We start from the raw sequence: 19,556 nt of genomic DNA on the forward strand, positions 1-19,556 counted from the left end.
GCTAGCCTCGGCTCTCTCCATCCCCTACACTGAGAGGGGTGAGTATTTGCCAAGGGTGGGAATTTGCCAAGGGTGGGAATATCTACTGCACTGTCCTTCTTCTTTCTTTTTTTTACCTCTTCGTGACACATGCTAACCAAATTGACAGCACACACTCTTCAGTATGTCCAAAAAATGCGGCAACACTCGGTTAACATAAGTTAGATGAGTGTAATTGTGAAGGTGCCTAGGTGTACTGCAAATGTTGCCAACTTATGATGTATTAAGGGGCCTCTATTGAGGCCCCTTAAAGCGCCAATGGGCTGCACATATTTTTCATTATGTGTAATGCTCCTGAATACTGTCATAAACTGCAAATGTGCTACAGAATATTTTCAAAGACTGCATATATGTCACAGGCGATGGCCACAGACTGGGGACGACCCACAGACAGCATACTACAGGAAATGGTCACATACTGGAAACATTGCGTAAGACTTCTATAAATCAAAGCCAATATATTCCACTCCCACTACTGAGGACTACACAGCAAGTACCAAAGGGCCTCAAGCTGAGCAACGAGCATCAATTATTGGGGGTTATTTATGAAATTACACTGAAAGTGCAGTTGCTATAAATCTAAGTGGTAGATCTAAAATGCGGGGAAGCTCTGCTCATTTATCATCCAATCATGTGCAAGCTATAATCCTGTTTTATTTTTTTCCTTGCTTGTCCCCCTCAGATTTACATGGAGTGCAATTTGCACTTGTAGTGCAAAGTGGATTAGCCTTTCGTAAATTACCCCCATTGTGTCTTGAACTCTGTGCAAAAAGCTACCAGTGCCTAAAAATTTTGCCCTGTCTAAAAGTGAGATTTCTGTTTTTGCTTGGATGTTAGTAGACGTTGACGTGAATCGGCTCAGTTTGCTATCTCTTGTAGCTAGATTCAGTAAGAGTTAGGTCGGTATCAGTAGATATGCCGACCTAACTCAGAATCTGCGCCGACCTAGGTTTAAGTGTATTCTCAAACAGAGATACACTTAAACCTATCTAAGATACGACGGCTTGCGCCGTCCTATCTTGGGGTGCAATATTTTGGCGAACGAACGTACGCCCGGCCGACGCAGTACAGATACGCCGTTTACGTAACGCTTTATAAGGCCTAACGTCATTCCATCTTATAGATGGAATAGTAATGTTAAAGTATGGCCGCCGTTCCCGCTTCGAAATGCGAAAATTTTACGTTGTTTGCGCAAGTCGTCCGTGAATAGGGATTTACGTCCACGTCGAAATCAATAGGCCCGTGCGGCGGACTTAGCCGCAATGCACAATGGGAAATGTAGGCGCATGGTTAGTTGCAAAGAAACGTCAATCACGTCGGGTCAAGCCTAATTATAATAAAACACGCCCCCTCAGCCGAATTCCGCCGCATTTACGCTACGCGCCGTAAGTTAGGAGGCAAGTACTTTGAGAATACAGTACTTGCCTCTCTGACTTAAGGCGGCGTAGCGTAAATACGATACGCTACGCCGCCTTAAAGTTGCGGCCATCTCTCTGAATCTAGCTATTGGTCTGTAAATGTTAGATATCTGCTCCAGAATTCTCAGTAGCTGGGAAAGAGTGACAACATCACTTTGTAATGGCTGAAACAACACCAAAAGATTCAAAGTGAGAATCCAGCTGTGAGTGGGTAACCCTTTTGGTAAAGCCTTGTAGGACAGGTGCAGGGAAATCTTATTCCTATTGGCTAAGAGCTAGAAGACTTTGGCAGGTGATTTGTCTCACCCAAATCTTTAAAATAAAATAATGGAGTGTAGTCCTTTTTTATGTCAGTTTTGTATTATCCGTGTAATCTCTTGCTGTCTCCAGATCCAATTCCAGGAGCGTGTAACCAGGAGTTTGATTTGGAAATCGATCCCAACATCTATCTGCAGTACAACTTGTATGAAACTGTAATAAAATTTGCCCCAGCCAACTTGGGCTATGCAAGGTAATAATGGTTTAACGTAAAGGATTATATTTTTATTTATTTTTTCTGTCAAGCAGCCTGTACTTTACCTACCACTATTGTGTTTGGGTTTACTCACACTTGAAATGCAAAATGTTTAATTGTGGTCTTTAAAGGTACTGATTGTCGTAAGTAATAAATTGGTCCTAGTCTGCTCCACTTATGCAGAGTGGACACAGACACCGTCCTCTCTTCTCTATGGGCAGTTGGATGTAAACGGGACCGCCTGTCTGTTTACACCCAACTGCCATCTGATCTGCCAGACGGAGGGGGATTGGATCCCTGTCCGTCCTCTTCCATTTTTTTTTTTTTTTATTCGATTTTGATGGGTGTCCATTGACACTTATCGCTCCATAGAGGAGGCTGGGGTCTGATTGGGTCTCCCCATGTGAAAAGGCTCTAATGCAAAATTTTTTTTTTTTTTTTTTTGCGTAAGCTTTAGGAACTACACTCCAGCTTTGTGGAGCTCTGTGTGTCTGTAGATGCAGTAGGTTAAAATGAACTTTTGAATGCATCTAAAACCAAGAACAAAAAATGTGATGTGCATATCTAGTTGCAGCTAACCAGTTTATCTGTATTCGTTTTCTTAGTTTATTTTTTTTTTTTTTACCTGTATCTGCAAAGAAATCTCCTGTACAAGGGTGACAGTGTTCACTCATATTATTTCATCTGTGGAGGAACAGCATTGTCCTCGTAGAACAGCTTACCCCTCCCTCCTTTTCTTCATAGAGGGGGGTAAATTCTGAAGTTTACAGAGCTGTAGGAGCAGGGTTAATAACACTGTTTGAGATAAAATTGCAGAGTGCACTGAATTTTTGGCAGGATAAATGTATTTATTTTTTACACTTTTTCAAACTGACCACTCTAGGCATGAGAGCATGTCGTCCCAGTTTTCTGGCTATGTTGGAAGAACAGCCTGTTTGTCCGCCAAGGACCAAGACTTCTGCTGACATGCCCCCTGGCATAGCCATTCACTGGGATGATCAGTGTACTGTTTCTTCTTCATCCTAGCTCTCAACCCTTTATGCAGCTGAGAAAAGAGATTGTGATGTTTGATTTGCCTTTCATTTCTAAATTAAGCTGAATCGTGTGTGTTGTTGTTTTTTTGCGCAAGGTGAGGTTTCACACATACTTAACTTTTGTACTTGAGCACAGCTGCAGCATTTGCTAGACCACCATAGGCAGAGTAAAGGCTAAGTCTGTGTTTTACGTTCATTTAAAATAGTTTTTCTTTATCGTACATCACGGGACACAGAGAAGCATAGTAATTACTATGTGGGTTATAGAGAGTACCTTCTGGTGTGGACACTGGCACGCCCCTAAGGCAAGAAGTTCCCTCCCCTATATAACCCCTCCCATACCGGGAGTGCCTCAGTTTTTTGCCAGTGTCTAAGGTGTTGGTCACGAGTGAACATGTGCTCCACTGGAGGGATCCATATTGGATGTAAAAAGCCTCCATGAAATCCGGATCCGTCCAAAGTGCTTCTGAGCCAAAGTGGACGGTACCCGGGCCCCGGTTAAGAAGAACGGGGTTTGGCCTGTAATGCTTCTCTTTGAGAGCTGGATCCTGGTTATTCAGTACTTTGTTCAATTTCCTAATACCAAAAGTTTACTGACAGGGTGCGATATGGGTCCAGGGGTGTGGTGTTCCTGTCCATGGACCCCGGTCCCTGAAGGTCTATAGACGCTGCTCTCCGTGATGGGTGAAGATTGGACTGTCTGTTATGCAGAGTCCTGCAGCGTTGGATCAGGTAAGTGAAGGTGCTTCAGGACTTGGTCCTAGGAGTAACCTTCCTTTATTTGAGCCATTATGTTTGCCTAAAGCTAACTGTCTGTGCTTCTCCTATATGGTCCTGTGTGTTGTGGGGAGGAGGGGTATCTCTAGTCAGGTAGTTAGCCCCTCCTGTGCAGGTTAAAAGCAGAAAAAAGGTTGTCCAAAATGTTTGGCTTCACTTGGCTTACCTGGTTCTCACATGGAGCTGTGTGTTCCATCCTCATGCATGGCGCGTAGCGTCATGCGCGCGCGACATTGATGTGTCTTAGGCGCACGCGCGTGCACAAATGAAATTTTTGTACGCTGCTCCGATGCGCACGAATGTGCGCGGCGTGCTCCTTGAGATGCGTGCGGCTACGTGTGCGCGCGTAGCCTCGTGGTGCACGCCTAGCAGCGGCGCGCGCATGCGCGCAGGGGGTCTATCTCAGCTGTTCTCTATGAGACTTGAGATTACAGGACAGAGCAGGTCAGGTGATACACCTAGTCCTTATATGCTCCAGTCCACCTAACTGGTTCTGGCTGACGGTGGACACAGAGATCTTGTGCACATACTTCAGTATTTAGTACTGGTGGTGGACAGTGACATTTGCTTAAGGCGCATAGTGGGCTCTGCACCTTGCCAACCATCAAATAGCAGCGTCAGTGCTGGTCTATAGGTTCGCAAGTAGTTGCAACTATTGTGAGAACCTCAGCTTTATCATGGCTAAAGGCTCAGGGACTAGAAGCAAAAAAGCAAAGGGATCGCCATCTGGCTCAGAGGATCTTGGGCATGCTCCTGCCGCTGCTTCCTCTCCTGAAAAATTGAAGGAGGCCCAGGGTGAACCATCAGGGCTTTCAGATGCCTGTTCTGCCCTTGTCCCACTTGCTCCAGTTTTTGTGACACAGGAGGCTCTGGCCTCAGCTATGGGGGGTCTGGAGCAAAGATTAGCGACCTTGATTGCATCCTCTCTCTCAAGGGAAAAACGCACAAGGTCCCCCTCTCCCTCTGAGGAGTCCCTCGATTTGGGGCATGCATCCTCAGAAGAGGTTGATTTACCCTCTGGAGATCTGGCAGAAGGTCAGCTGGAAGTAGTGGACTCTGAGGATTCCACTTTGGGAGAACCCTTTTCGGCGTCGCAATCCGAAAAATTGTGGGTCCAGTCCCTCACTGAGATGGTCCGTTCGGCCTTCAAGTTGCCACTTTCAGAACCAGCTTCAAGTGCAGTCTCATCTTTAGGCTCCTTAAAAGCTCCTCAAGCTAATTATTCCTTCCCGGTTCACCCCCTGCTGGAAGGGCTTATCTACAAGGATTGGGAACATCCAGATAGATATTTTCTTCCTCCTAAGAAGTTTTCGGTTTTATACCCCATGGAGGAACAATTCACTAAAAGATGGGGCATCCCCAAGGTTGACGCAGCTGTGTCCTGCGTAAACAAATCTTTGACCTGTCCAGTAGACAATGTTCTGGTATTCAAAGATCCGACAGACAAGAGATTAGAGACTTTATTAAAAACCTCTTTTGCTTCGGCGAGAGGAATAACCCAGCCTGCAATTGCGGCTATTGGGATTTGCCAGGCCTTGAAGGACCAGTTTAAAGGGGTCTTAAAGGAATTGCCGGCACAACAGGCCCAGAATTTGGCTGAGTTTCCCAGAGCATTATGTTTTGCCATAGATGCTATTAAGGACTCCATTCAGCAGTCCTCACGTCTCACTCTCTCGCTGGTTCATATGCGCAGGTTACTCTGGCTGAAGAACTGGTCTGCTGAAGCCCCGTGTAAAAAATTACTGGCGGGGTTTCCCTTTCATGGAGAGCGTTTGTTTGGGGAAGATCTGGATGCTTACATTCAGAAAATTTCCAGTGGCAAAAGTACACTGTTGCCAGTAAAGAAAAGGTTTAGGGGTCCCCCCTCCTTTAAGCGATCCTCCTCTCCTATCCCTAGTACTTCCGGTACCAGGCAGTTCCGACGGCCTCCTGGACGATTCAATGCAGGTGGGAAGCCACAGGGCCAGCCTCAGGCTTCCAAAAAACCTTGGAACCGTAAGCCACAGGCCAAGCCAGCAACTAAGTCAGCATTATGAAGGTTCTCCCCCACTCAGCCGGGTGGGGGGAAGACTTCAGCTGTTTGCGGAGGCTTGGCTAGACAGGATCCAAGACAGGTGGGTCCTCTCTACGGTCTCCGGGGGCTACAAGCTGGAGTTCGCTGGAGCGAATTTCCTCCACCGCGCTTCTTAACCTCGAACGTCCCAAAGGACCTCGGCAAAAGAAGGTCCTTAGCATTGGCCTTAGATCATCTGTTATCCCAAGGGGTAATCAGAGAGCTGCCAGTGGAAGAACAAGGTTTGGGGTTTTATTCCAATCTCTTCACCGTTCCCAAACCAAACGGGGATGTAAGACCCATCCTGGACCTCAAGGCCTTAAACAAGTTCCTAAGGGTCCAATCATTCCGGATGGAATCGATCAGGTCAGTGGTGGCCTCCCTGCAAGGAGGGGAACTACTAGCGTCCATCGATATAAAGGACGCATACTTGCACGTTCCTATCTTTCTCGACCATCAGAAGCTGCTTCGCTTCGCGGTAAATCAGCGCCACTTCCAATTCGTGGCCTTACCTTTTGGTCTGGCCACCGCTCCTCGTGTTTTCACGAAAGTATTGGCTCCACTGTTAGCCTATCTAAGGTCTCAAGGCATATCCATAGTAGCCTATCTAGACGACCTATTGGTAGTAGACCGGTCAGTGGCCGATCTAAACTCAGCGGTACACAGAACCGTAAAATTTCTGGAATCCATGGGTTGGGTTCTCAACCTGGACAAGTCAGCCTTAATGCCTGTGCAAAGGCTCGAATATTTGGGTCTACTCATAGACACAAAGCTAAGAAGGGTCTTCCTGCCCCAAAGGAAGTTCGAGGCTTTAAGAGAACTAGTTCTACTAGTCAAAGCAAAGCGTCAGCCTCCCATTCGCCTCTGTATGAGGTTACTGGGAAAGATGGTAGCCTCGTTCGAGGCCGTCCCATTTGCGCAGTTCCACTCAAGGGAGCTTCAACATGCCATTCTGTCCGCTTGGAACAAAAAGGTTCAAGCCTTGGATCTCCCTATGTCTCTCTCCCGGTCAGTCCGGCAGAGCCTTTGTTGGTGGCTGGTTCCCCGGAACCTGCTAAAGGGGAAGTCCTTTGTTCCCGTGACATGGCAGGTTGTGACCACGGACGCCAGTCTGCTAGGCTGGGGTGCAGTCCTGGGAGGTTTGTCTCTCCAGGGGAAATGGTCAGCCTCCGAGAGGTCTCTACCCATAAATCTGCTGGAAATTCGAGCAGTCTATCTAGCCCTGTCAGCTTGGTCAGACAGGTTGAAGGGTCTTCCGGTCAGGATTCAATCAGACAATGTCACTGCCGTGGCATACATAAATCACCAGGGGGGCACAAGAAGTTGTGCAGCCCAAAGAGAGGTGAATCGAATCCTGACCTGGGCAGAGAAATATGTCCCATGCATATCTGCAGTGTTCATTCCGGGAATAGACAATTGGCGAGCAGACTACCTAAGCCGCCAACAGGTGCTTCCAGGGGAATGGACTCTTCACCCCGACATCTTTTAGAGCATTTGTCAGAGGTGGGGAACACCAGATGTCGATCTCTTTGCATCGAGGTTCAATGCAAGGGTGGGCAACTTTCTGTCCCGGACAAGGGATCCACTTGCTTACGGCACGGATGCACTGGTGTTCCCATGGGATCAGTTCTCCCTAATGTATGCGTTTCCTCCGCTGCAATTATTACCCCGTCTTCTTCGCAGGGTAAAGTCGGAAAGGAAGACCAGTGATTCTGGTGGCTCCAGCGTGGCCCAGAAGGGCCTGGTTCGCGGACATTGTAAGGATGTCCGTGGGGCAACCGTGGTCCTTGCCGCTTCGGCCAGACCTATTGTCCCAGGGGCCAATATTCCATCCTTCCTTACCGTCTCTCAATTTGACGGTCTGGCTATTGAGTCCCAGATCTTAAAGAAAAGGGGTCTCTCTAATGCGGTGGCATCTACTTTGATTAATGCCAGAAAACCGGCATCCAGACTTATCTATTACCGAGTTTGGAAATCTTATGTGGCCTGGTGCGAGACCAGGGGTTGGCATCCCCGGAGGTATCTCATTGGCAGAATTCTGGAGTTTCTGCAGTTAGGGGCAGACATGAAGTTGGCCCTAAGCACCATTAAGGGCCAGATCTCGGCCTTATCGATTTTTTTCCAAAGACCACTAGCTACACATTCCCTGATCAAAACCTTTTTGCAAGGTATGATCCGGCTTAGTCCACCAGTCAAGATTCCCTTGTGTCCATGGGATCTGAATCTGGTCCTTTCTGTCTTACAGAAACAACCATTTGAGCCCTTGGCTCATATTCCTTTGGTCCTTCTGACCAGGAAGGTGATATTTTTGGTAGCCATAACCTCCGCCAGGAGGGTTTCGGAGTTGGCGGCCTTGTCTTGTAAGGAACCGTACCTTATATTCCATAAGGATAGAGTGGTCCTACGGCCCCACCCGGCTTTCCTACCTAAAGTTGTTTCAAAATTTCATTTGAATCAGGATCTTGTTCTCCCGTCTTTTTTCTCAGAACCTAGTTCTGCAAGGGAGAAGTCTTTACATACGCTAGACGTATTAAGAGCAGTTAAGATCTATCTTAAGGCTACTGCTCAGGTCCGGAAAACTGATACATTGTTTATCCTGCCAGAAGGTCCCAGATGTGGGCAGGCAGCGTCGAAGTCCACTATCTCCAAATGGATTCGGCAGGTCATTACTCAAGCCTATGGCTTGAGGGGAAAGGTTCCCCCGTTTAAGGTTAAAGCACATTCCACTAGAGCGGTGGGTACTTCCTGGGCAGTGCATCATCAAGCCTCCATGGCTCAAGTCTGCAAGGCCGCGACATGGTCGTCTGTCCATACTTTCACTAAGTTTTATCAATTGGACATAAGAAAGAATGAGGAGAGCGCCTTTGGGCGCAGTGTGCTGCAGTCTGATTCCTCATGTCTGATGGCGCCCGGCTTATTTCTTGGGGTCTCCCTCCCCTCATAGCATTGCTTTAGGACATCCCACATAGTAATTACTATGCTTCTCTGTGTCCCGTGATGTACGATAAAGAAAATAGGATTTTTATAACAGCTTACCTGTAAAATCCTTTTCTTTTGAAGTACATCATGGGACACAGAGCACCCGCCCCTCTTTTGGGGTATTTGGGACACTTATTGCTTGCTACAAAACTGAGGCACTCCCGGTATGGGAGGGGTTATATAGGGGAGGGAACTTCTTGCCTTAAGGGCGTGCCAGTGTCCACACCTGAAGGTACTCTCTATAACCCACATAGTAATTACTATGCTTCTCTGTGTCCCGTGATGTACTTCAAAAGAAAAGGATTTTACAGGTAAGCTGTTATAAAAATCCTATTGTTTAGGGCAAGCTATCCCAAACAAACTGTTTCCTTTACTATTGGATGCAGCTGCTGTCAGCGCTGTATGTACTGAATGTGTGCAGCTACATACAGTATACAGCGCTGTGTTCCAGAAGTGGTGCAGAGACTTCCCACCTGCCGCTGAAACAAAATCGAGTTGAGCTGCGTGCTGCTCAGCCATTCACAAGGAACCTTGTATGTTTATCTGTGAATGCAAGACTTTCTCTGAGGTGGGTGGCTTCACAATCTCCACCTCAGCCACTCGGAGGGAACCTTGTATTGATTTATAAAAAGTCAAGGTCTCCTGTGAATGGCAGAGCAGCGCTCAACCCGACTTGATTTTGTTGCGCCTGCCAATAGGGAGTCCTCGTACCACTGCTGAAAACATTGTTTTACTGTTTGTAGTATGTATGCTGTTGCAGAGAGTTTATACAGCGATGATGGTGGCCACATCAATTAGGACAGGATGTGAACGTAAATATGGAGTTCGCTTTTAGACTGAAGCCTATAAACCTTGAAAATGTATCTCTAGTTGGAATTTGCTTTAGGTTCTGTCAATGTAGAGATCTGTAAGTCTTCCCTATTCCTTTAGGAATGCCACCGCCAGTGGTTGTGATAACCAGACAGGTCAGAACACCAGATGGCGCCTGCAATACGACGTGTACCAATACTTCTTACCAGAGAACAACCTCAGTGAGGCCACCGTCATATCCCATCTGCAGAGGATGTCCACTGTATCCCAAGTTTCCACTAATGGCAAGAAGGTAATTGGATTAAGAACTGTGGCTGTTGTGTTACAAAGAAAAAGAGCCGCTGCTCCAGGTGTATGCCGATAACCTGAGGTGGAATATCTCGTAGAGTGCCAGCCCCGACCCGCCTCTGTGGGAAACTTGTAAGAAAATAAATGGCTGCACATCCAGGAATTCCGATTTGCCTTTTATTGTTCAAAGTGATAACACCAAAGACACCAACACGAGGTCACGTAGACGCGTTTCACACAAACATCTTGTGCTTAATCATTACCAATGATAATGGTAATGATTAAGCACAGGATGTTTGTGTGACACATGTCTTTGGTGTTATCACTTTGAACAATAAAAGGCAAATCTGAATTCCTGGATGTGCAGCCATTTCTTTTCTTGCATGTGGCTGTTGTGTTGCTCAGGTCCTGGGCTAAAAAGCGTGACCAAGACCAAGAAAAGTAATTTTATATATTGGAACATACCAGTCCTTGGATAGGGGCTGTTTTTTTCTTTCTAATTTTTTACCTGGTGATTGTGCCAGTAGCACACTTTCTGTCCTAGGTGACCACTGTTACTCACTGTACTTTATGGAGGAGGAGTGTTGTCACCCTAGGTCGCTCTCCTGAATTGCGCTACAAGCACCTTGCCTTCTAATCTCCAATACATATGGTGGAGGGGTTTTGTAGTCAACAGTGTACTGGGAACAATGTATCTGCTGAGGCAGAGAACACAGAATGTTTTCCGCTGATAAGATTTCTGTAGTTTATCGAAAAAATAAAAATGACACTTCCAATGGTATATTCAATGGACCAAAAGAGAGCAACTAACAGTTTATTGTTAGATTTTGCATACATTTTAGTTCCCACCAGGGACCTTGGCTGCTTGACGTTTTGTATGTTATCCATGTGTGTTTGTGTTTTATTTGTCACTGGATAAACAGCCTGTCAGCGCTTGGTTCTGGCCAGTGATTTCTGCCAGTTTAATTTCTGTGTATGAAATGGCCCTTCAAAGTTACCTTATTACTAAGCATAATATCTAATGAAAGGTCTTGTTGTTTTGGCAGCTTACTACTCTAACATCCAGCGACCGATCCACCATGTCCTTCTCCTCTATTCCCGGGCAAGGAATCATATACAATGTGATTGTACGAGATCCCTTTCTGAACACATCTGCAGCTTATGTGCCAGTTCACACATACGCCTGTAACTTCACTTCAGCCATGGACAACTGCTACACGTTAGGTAGGATCACATTGCTTGGCTGGTACATGTACACCAGAGAGTGTAAGTGCTAATGGAGTTCCCTCATGTATTGGTATGGTCAACTGTTTTGAAAAATATTTACTCCCACACTTTTGTCAAATTAAAAGCAGCCGCTGAGTTGGTGAAGGTTGTGTGTCCAAATTGATAAGACTGAGACTGCCTGCACTGGGATGCATTGAACTCCTGTGCATCCCCATGTGGACAAAACATGACCCTCGCATAGGGGTACACTTAAACACGCCTGTGTGAACGTGGCCTAAGTGTAGTTTAAAAAAAAAATCTACACAAGGGATGTTTTCCTACCTTTTTAATAGGATGTGTCCTTTGTTCTTCCTCACATTCCCACCCGCGCCACTGTAATTTCCCTGTGCGGCAGGGGCTAAGCAGCTGTCACGGATTCCAATTATGCCAGCCCTTTCTGCCTAGCTGCTCCATTCATAAAAGCCATATTACAGATTCTGTGAATTAAGCAGAATCCAAGAATTTAGGGGGTGAACCTGTTAAACATCCTCCATTCTGAGATCCTGTTTCACTCAAGCTATAGTACTACTTCTGTGAATGGAGCAGCTAAACTTAAAGGGCGGGCATAGTCAGGCTTTTTTGATGAGCGACTGTGACCGCCCCTTGGCTGTGGGTGATTTTGACTAAAAGAGCAAAGCAGCACAAGGGACACATCTAACCGAAGGCAAGTAATGTCCCTTGTGCTATTCTTCAACCCCCCCCCCCTTTTTTTTTCTCTTTGAGCTAAACTTGGGTTTTATAACCATTTTTATCTCCGTCTTATCTTTTCCAGTACATTGAAACCAGCATCACCCACAGACTTAATCTGGTTCACTAAGGTGAACGATATGCATAATCTTACACAACATGGAGGAAAATGTTGGCTCCACATGGGCATCCTGGATACATTACACCTATTCTGCACAGTACAGACACCCTAACAGGAGCCCATTCTTCCTGTTATAAGCCTGATACATGTGAATATAAATAAAGGGTTTATTATTAATAAAAGGTTTCAACAGGCATCTTGTTAAGGTTTTCTAGTCAAGTGGGACAGGAACAAAACCATAGAAGGGAGATCCCATCTCAGGATTCCCCAAGCAATAAGGGAAGCCAACAGGGAAATTTGCTCACCACCATCACCATGCTTTGATTATAATGTATGCGTACTTGTGCACAATAAGTACTGTTTTTTAAATTATATAGGTCTTTACAGTCAGTGGTTGATCTTTGAGCCTCAAGTTTTGTTGTGGTCTCGCTGTTAACTATTTTTTTTTTAACTTTGCCTCCTTAAATTTTTTTATTTTTCTCTAGGCAAAGTTTCATCGAAAATATTCTTCACCCTCTTTGCAATCCTGGGCCTCTTTGTCTGTTTTCTCGGGCACCGTTTTCTCAAGGCAGGTTAGTGCCCAGGTCCTTTAACATAATCGACTGAATGAGAACCTAACGTGTGACCCACTAATTTTTGTTTTCATTTTCCCAGGATTCTTCTTTACCGGTTTTATAATTTTTGGGTTCCTCATGTTTGTTCTGCTTACCAGAGTCACAACCCTTGGCTACGGTGGTAAGTGTTTTTTGTTCAGACATTGTTCTGGAAGCAGAGTATGTCTTGTATCTGTACCACTTTGCTAGTATTGTCGCTGTCGCCTGCAGCCGTTGGCCAGTGTAGGCAACTCTTGGACTGGGCCTTTGTATTTTGATTTGAAGAAGTATGACCTGCTGCTGATTGATTTTTATTTTTTATTTCCTGCCCTTGACAGATCGCTTGACCTTCACCGCCCTCACTGGAATTTTAGGGGGTGTGCTGCTGATGGGGTTTTGGTGGAGATTTGGCTGTGTCTACATCTGCATGCTCCTGGTGGGGCTGGTTTTAGGATTTCTAGTTTCATCCATCGTCTTCTTCACTCCTATAGGTACAGTAAAGTATTTCACTCAAATGTGTGTGTGTGTGTGTGTGTGTAAGCACACGTAATATTAAAACATTTGTTTAAAACATAATATCCATGAATGAGCCGAGATCTTGCATGATTAGCACCTGGAGGCAGCTCCATCAGAGTGAAGCGATTGGATTCTGTGCAAGGCCCCTTTCACACTGGGGCGGTGTCGGCCGTAACCCCCTGCAAAAAAACGCTTTCCCACTGTTTTTGCAGAGGTTTTCAGCCGCTAGTTAAAACCACCCGCAAAGCCCCGCTGTAGCTGCGCTTTACCAGCGGTTCGGCCGCACTGCCCATTTCACTTTAGTTGTTGCTGAAAATTACATTTTAATAGCTTGTTCCTTTTTTTTTTTTTTTTTTTTTTTTTTTTATATTGAAATTGGGTGTGTGTGTAATGTGTGTGTGTGTTTTTTTTTTTTTTTTTTTTTTGTTCTTTCTGGCAGGGGATTTTAACACTTTCCGCAATGACACCGTGTTCTGGCTAACCTTCACTTGTATTGCCCTGCTGGCGCCAATGTGTCTGCTCCCTTTCCCACGAATAGTAAGTATTCACCTCCTTCGCTTCACCTAACATTTGGATTTCTTTCTTGAACTTGTTTTTTTTTTTTTTTTTTTCCTTCTGTACCTAAAACATCTTGGTATGCTTAGGTCATTGTGTAAGGCCCTTGTGCCCAACACACCCTGTGGCGCTAGTTGTGCCTCACCTGTAGACAGTTGTTTTTTTCTTTTCATTTCTAACTCCTATGTGCTACATACTTTTACACTGGGGTTGATTTGCTAAAACTGGAGCGTGCAAAATATGGTGCAGCTCTGCATAGTCAAAGGCTTAATTGAACAACTCAAAGTTAAATGCTGATTGGCTACCAAGCACAGGTGCATCAGATTTTGCACACTGTAAATCAACCCCAGTATCTTACTTCTGTGCAGTCGATCTCCTCTTTTTTTTTTTTTTTTTTTTATATTATTATTTTTTTTCCTCCCAGATCTTTTATACTGTATCTTGTTGAGAAAATATCAAATGTGGTGCATGTACTTTTGATTATACAAAAAAAAAGATTGATTTTTCAAGCAGAATAAGGGGGAACGGTACATGTGTTCTCTGAAAACATATTGTACCACAAGACATCTACATAACAGGCTATACATATTAATAAACCAAGAGTCTCTGACTGTGTTCGCTTCTGCAGTATGCAGAAACCCATGGGAGAACAAAGCAACACATGGTGCAAGTACTTTTTAGGTGGACTGTAGGGGGCACAAATATGTAAGCACTGATTTGTAAGTCCCCAACAACTCGTATACCATGTTAGGAGTCTGACTGTCTCTTGTAACATGTCTGCGGTCTCTTATCTCTTGAAGCATGCCCAAAGTCTCTGCCCATCTCTTGTAGCATGTCTGCAGTCACTGATAGTTCAGTGAATTCAATGTTACAGAAAGTTAAAGGGGTTGTAAAGGTAAATGCATTAAGGTGAAAAAACATCCGATGGTAGCGCCCCCCCCCCCCCCAACCTTCGTTTTACTTACAGACCCCTCGAAAGTTCCGCGCGTGTCCATATGATGGTCTTCGGTTCCCAGCCTAGTCGTTGATTGGCTAGGCTGGACGGATTGATAGCAGCGCAGCCATTGGCTGGCGCTGCTGTCAATCACAGCGGATGACGCGTCGCGCCGGGAGGCCGGGCCGAGTGATACAGTCAGGGGCTATGCCAGCCGCTGTATCACGGGAGCGCGCTCGCAAAAGCTTTCCACCATGCGAGGTCGCTCGCATGAAGGTAGAAGGCTTTTGCGAGGAGGAGCCGAGACAGCCGCCGAGGGACCCCAGAAGACAGGGTTAGGGGACACTCTGTGCAAAACGACCTGCACAGTGGAGGTAAGTATAACATGTTTGTTATTTAAAAAAAAAAAATCTGCCTTTAGTGACCCTTTAAGTGCAGCCTTTTTGTGATGTCCATAGCAAAGTTATTCTTGCATTCCTCCACCTCCCTGTGTGCAGCTCCCTTGGAATAATACTTGCCTGTCTCCCGGATCCAGCAATTTCCCAACCAGTTTCTCTTCAGACAGTGGATGTGTGATACAACTCCATTACTTCATATGGACAAGTCCATACTCATGTCAGCTTCCAGGCAAAATTTAGAGTATGACTTGCATAAGGAATGGAGCCTTGTCATGCTTGTGAAAAGGAGCTGTCTGGAACCTTGTTGGAGGGAAGATCGCTGAATCTGGGAGAGTTGAGCTTTGCATTCTCATTTCCTGTTAATCTTAATCATCCAAAGACATTCCTGGAAATAACTTTGTATGGTATAGAGTGAGTAAAAATTATATATCCTATTTGCTCTATAATCTTGGACTAATTAGCTCTACTTTCCCTTTAGCTAAATATTTTGTCCTGCAGCATAGTTGGCTCCTACGGAGTCGTGCTAGCTGTAGACAGTTACCTGTACACAAGTCTCAGCTACATTACCTTAAACATCCTCAAGAGGGCACTGAACAGTGATTTCAGCACAGTGTACACCAGCGTGCCTTTCCAGACTAATGGTAAGAACAGCTGAGGATTCTCTGCATTTGATATTGATCTGTAGACAATGTAAAGTGTGTGGTGTGTGTTTTCTTTTTTTTTTGTGTTAGTTTGATTGCTGTCTGTGTCTCACTGTGAATATTTCCATTCACATCCTGTCCCAGAAATGCAACAGGAAGTGAGATAAATTTTCCTCAGTGAAGTGAAATTCTGCCTTTTTCACAAAAATTTGCCTCTGCGGGATTCCTTCCTTCTTTATACTAGAAATCCATTACCTTGGGTAATCTGCATGAAAATACAGCCTGCCTAGAAACTTCCATATTTTGATATTTACAGAACTCCTCCCAACCCCCAGCCCACTGCTTGCATCATAGTGGAGGTCCCTTGAGAAGTGTACCGAGGCCGGCTGTAAGAGCTGCTGTGATGTTTTCAGGACGCTATGTACAACGCCTTATTGATGCCCCCTGCCAGCCATGATTTACTTGCATTGCAATGAGAAGCACAGAGTCCCAGTGAGTGATTATATCACTGGGCCAAAAAATAAGGCATTTAATAAACAAAGGAGGAATGGCAAATTAAGCAGATTAACCATTGACTGCCACAGTACATTTAGGTCATTACTTTGATGTGAAATGCTGTTGTTATGGCAGCAGCTAGCTGCAGTAACCCCTATATTCTCCTGTTCTGTGGATAATTCTCTACAAAATAAAAGGGTCAGCAGTGCATTCTCCACAAGATCACCAACTCCTACCCGGTCTTTTCCCTGCTTGGCGGAGAGATGGGTAGAGGAGGAAACATTCTGATCTGCTGGAGTGATGGGCAGGAAGTAAAGATGGCCCCCACTCAACCCTATGCCCTTGGAGGACCGGAGCGAAACATCCAATGTCCCTCCTGCCTCATGGCCTTAAAGGTCTGATTGATTGATTCATTTATTTTTCTGTTATTTCTTGTAAATCAGAGATCTGAGGTCTTTTTGACCCCAGATCTCTCAATAAAGATGACCTGTCATGCCCTATTCCTATTACAAGGGCAGGTTACATTCCTTGTAATAGGAATAAAAGTGATCAAAATAAATAAATTTAAAGGGACGGTGTGAAAATAGAAATTTTAAAGTGCCCTGTCCCTCCTTGCTTGCACACAGAAGCGAACACATGCATACATTTGCGGCCACATATGTAAACTGTCTTCAAACTACACGGCGTAACATCCTTCACATTATACTAAAAAAATTGGGCTAACTTTACTGTTTTGAATTCAAAAAGTGTATTTATTTTTTTCCAAAAAAATGCATTTGAAAGACTGCTTTGCAAATACAGTGGGACATAAAATATTGCAACGATCGCCATTTTATTCTCTAGGGTCTCTGCTAAAATATATATAAACAAATTTGTGTGTGTGTTTTGGGGGTTCTAGCAAAAAAAAAAAAAAAAATTTTAAACAAAAAGTTCCAGAAAAGGCCTGGTCTTAAAATGTTTAAAATTCTACTTCTGTTATGAGGCCCATTGTCATTTTTATGATTTGTGTAATTCTAGCAATGTTCATATAAAAGCGAATATTGATAGTTCTGAAGTAGGGGGGGTTTAGGGTTATGGTTCGCACGCCTAACAGCCTTTTGTATCCAACAGATTTCATCATCATCGCTGTGTGGGCAGGCCTTGCACTTAGCGGAGCAGTAACCCAGTTTTACAGAGAGCGAGAACGGCCGCCTTTCCCACCCACTCCCTATGTGATGTGGAAGAGGGACAGAGAGAGGCGAATAACGAACATTCTAGATCCCATCTACCATACGCCTCCACTCAAGGAACGATTATTGGCCAACCTGGCAAGATTCAGGGATCTGTTCCGCAAGGAGCAGCCTCTGGGCGAACGGACACCTTTACTACTATAGCCAGTATGAGGTACCAGGCTGCCTGCAAGAGACTCACAGGAAGCATGCTCACGGAAGGGAAAGCCACACATCCTTTCTGGAGTGCAAGCTGGATGGGTAGAATCCAGTAGAGGAAACTTACAGCTCCCTCTGCTGCCCTTTTTTCCTGGCATTCATTTTGGGCAAAACAATAAAGTTTACAGTATTGGGCTTCAACAGCAGAAGACATGACAGTGTTGCTATGCTGTGCCTTTTTTTTCTTTTTTTTATTAACAGCAACTTAGGAGCCCTAAACTTCTGTTGTACCCGCTAATTACATGGCACCCTGAACAACTCTGTATGTGATGGGTTCTCATGATTCTCTTTGTAGAGGAAAGCGTTTGTTGCCCTTGGCAATGAGAAATATTTTCACTCTCGGATACTGCTCTGGAAACAAGGATTTCATTATGGGGGAGACAGGCTGTGAAGTAGTGTGCTAAACCTTTGAAAAAATGTAAATGGAACCTGTTGCAAAGCAGAATACCTGTGTAAAAAGGCTGCAGTGGAAGCAGCTGTCTCCGGACTTACTACCCGGGGAAATTAAGTGGAACCTTTTCAGGGTCACAGCTTGGAACAGGTATGCAGTCTCTAGTAGCCAGAGAATTGCTATTTCCCTGGAAGCCCCTTTCACACAGGTGTTTTGGTTGGGGATAGTGTTCTTTTCATTGGGGTTTGGCCCACTCTGTGACATTCTAGGCCCAGGGCACTCCGGTAGCTTGGGTGTGGAATCTGAGAACAAAGATGGCGACCAGTAGCCATTTTAACTGGTGTGTTTAGGTATCTCTGGCTAATCATCATTGGTTGACAAACTGTAATTTGAACCTACCATCTTGCAACATGCTGGGGCTTGTAATTACTGGACTACTGGAGGACTACAGTTGCCTGACCACCTTGCCCAGCACCCTTGAACAGTAACTAAAATTTGTCGCCATTCATGTTGTTTCAAGGACTTCTGCTATGTGATTAGTACTTTGATATGTCTCCCTACTGTCTTTTTACCACTATAATGATGTTTGGGTCTGTTGTGTGTGACAGAATCTGAGAAAACCACCGTTGTGTTAATTATGCTGTTATAACCACTTCATTCTGTTTTTTCATATATGGTATTTTTTGTATAAAGGAGAAACATGCACTGGAAATTCAATTATTTACTAAATTACCTTTTTTCCAAAAGTAAAATGTATGTTTGCAGAAAAAGCGTTTGGCTAGTCATTTTATTATATTTTTCTGATTTAGCCAGTTTTTGAATCTCCTGCACTGACATGTCTAAGCATATTGAGCTGAATGGCTTTCGCTTCTGTTTGGTTTTGAGCAGTGATAGGCATGCAAAATTCAGCTTGCAGGGAACAGCCTAAAACTTTAGATTTTTATTTATTTTTTGGTTTTAAGAATAACAAACATACTTGCCTGCTCTGTGCAATGGCTTTGCACAGAGCCGCTCCAATCCTCCTCTTTCTGGGTCCCTTGCTGGCGCTCCTGGCTCCTCCCCAGAGCAAAGTGCTTGCTGCAGGCTCACTCCCAAGCCACCTCTGTGTGTCTTAAAGACATTCCCTCCTCATTGGCTGTGATTTGCCATTGGCTCCTGCTGCTGTGCTTTTAAAAAAAAAAAAAATGGCAGGTTTTACATTTTTTGGGGTTTTTTTTGGGGTATATTTGTTGAGCAGAATAAAAAAAATGATGCTCTATTGCTTATCCTATGAGTATGTCTAATTAATTGAGGATGTGTGTAAAAGGACAAAGGCACATCTATGAAAGATAGATATATTTCACCAGATCTTTGCATGGTTAGCTGGTGAGTGAGGGCACAGGAGGAAGGGGAGCACAGCACTTTTATCACTGCATGCATCACTTTAAAGGAATCGTCATGATATTCAAGTATCAAAGCACTATATAAACTCTTATTGTTATGCTTTTGTCATTTGTTATAGCAGATATTGTTAATTGTAGGCTATTTTTTAATTATTCTATTTATTATACTGAGCACAGACAGTGCTGCACCTCAAAGCCCCCCCACCCCCTGCTTGCTGTCTGCAGGTCAGTCCACTTT

At 44.7% G+C, this 19,556-nt stretch overlaps 1 protein-coding gene across 1 annotated transcript in view; it reads left to right on the forward strand.

Annotated features, from left to right (window-relative positions):
• TM7SF3 (transmembrane 7 superfamily member 3) overlaps positions 1 to 18,706 on the forward strand; it is a gene marked incomplete at its 5' end in the record, with an annotated part of 19,063 nt that extends 357 nt beyond the window's left edge. The window contains 10 exon segments of the mRNA XM_040345596.1: positions 1 to 38; positions 1,848 to 1,968; positions 9,745 to 9,916; positions 10,959 to 11,136; positions 12,472 to 12,558; positions 12,641 to 12,721; positions 12,918 to 13,070; positions 13,535 to 13,632; positions 15,461 to 15,623; positions 17,229 to 18,706. The exon segment at positions 1 to 38 is cut by the window's left edge and continues 113 nt beyond it. Of these exon segments, the coding sequence (XP_040201530.1) occupies positions 1 to 38; positions 1,848 to 1,968; positions 9,745 to 9,916; positions 10,959 to 11,136; positions 12,472 to 12,558; positions 12,641 to 12,721; positions 12,918 to 13,070; positions 13,535 to 13,632; positions 15,461 to 15,623; positions 17,229 to 17,491 (1,354 nt within the window).
• Positions 18,707 to 19,556: the final 850 nt, after the last annotated feature.

This window comes from Rana temporaria, chromosome 3, assembly GCF_905171775.1.
Source record: "Rana temporaria chromosome 3, aRanTem1.1, whole genome shotgun sequence".
Classification (NCBI taxonomy): Eukaryota; Metazoa; Chordata; class Amphibia; order Anura; family Ranidae; genus Rana; species Rana temporaria.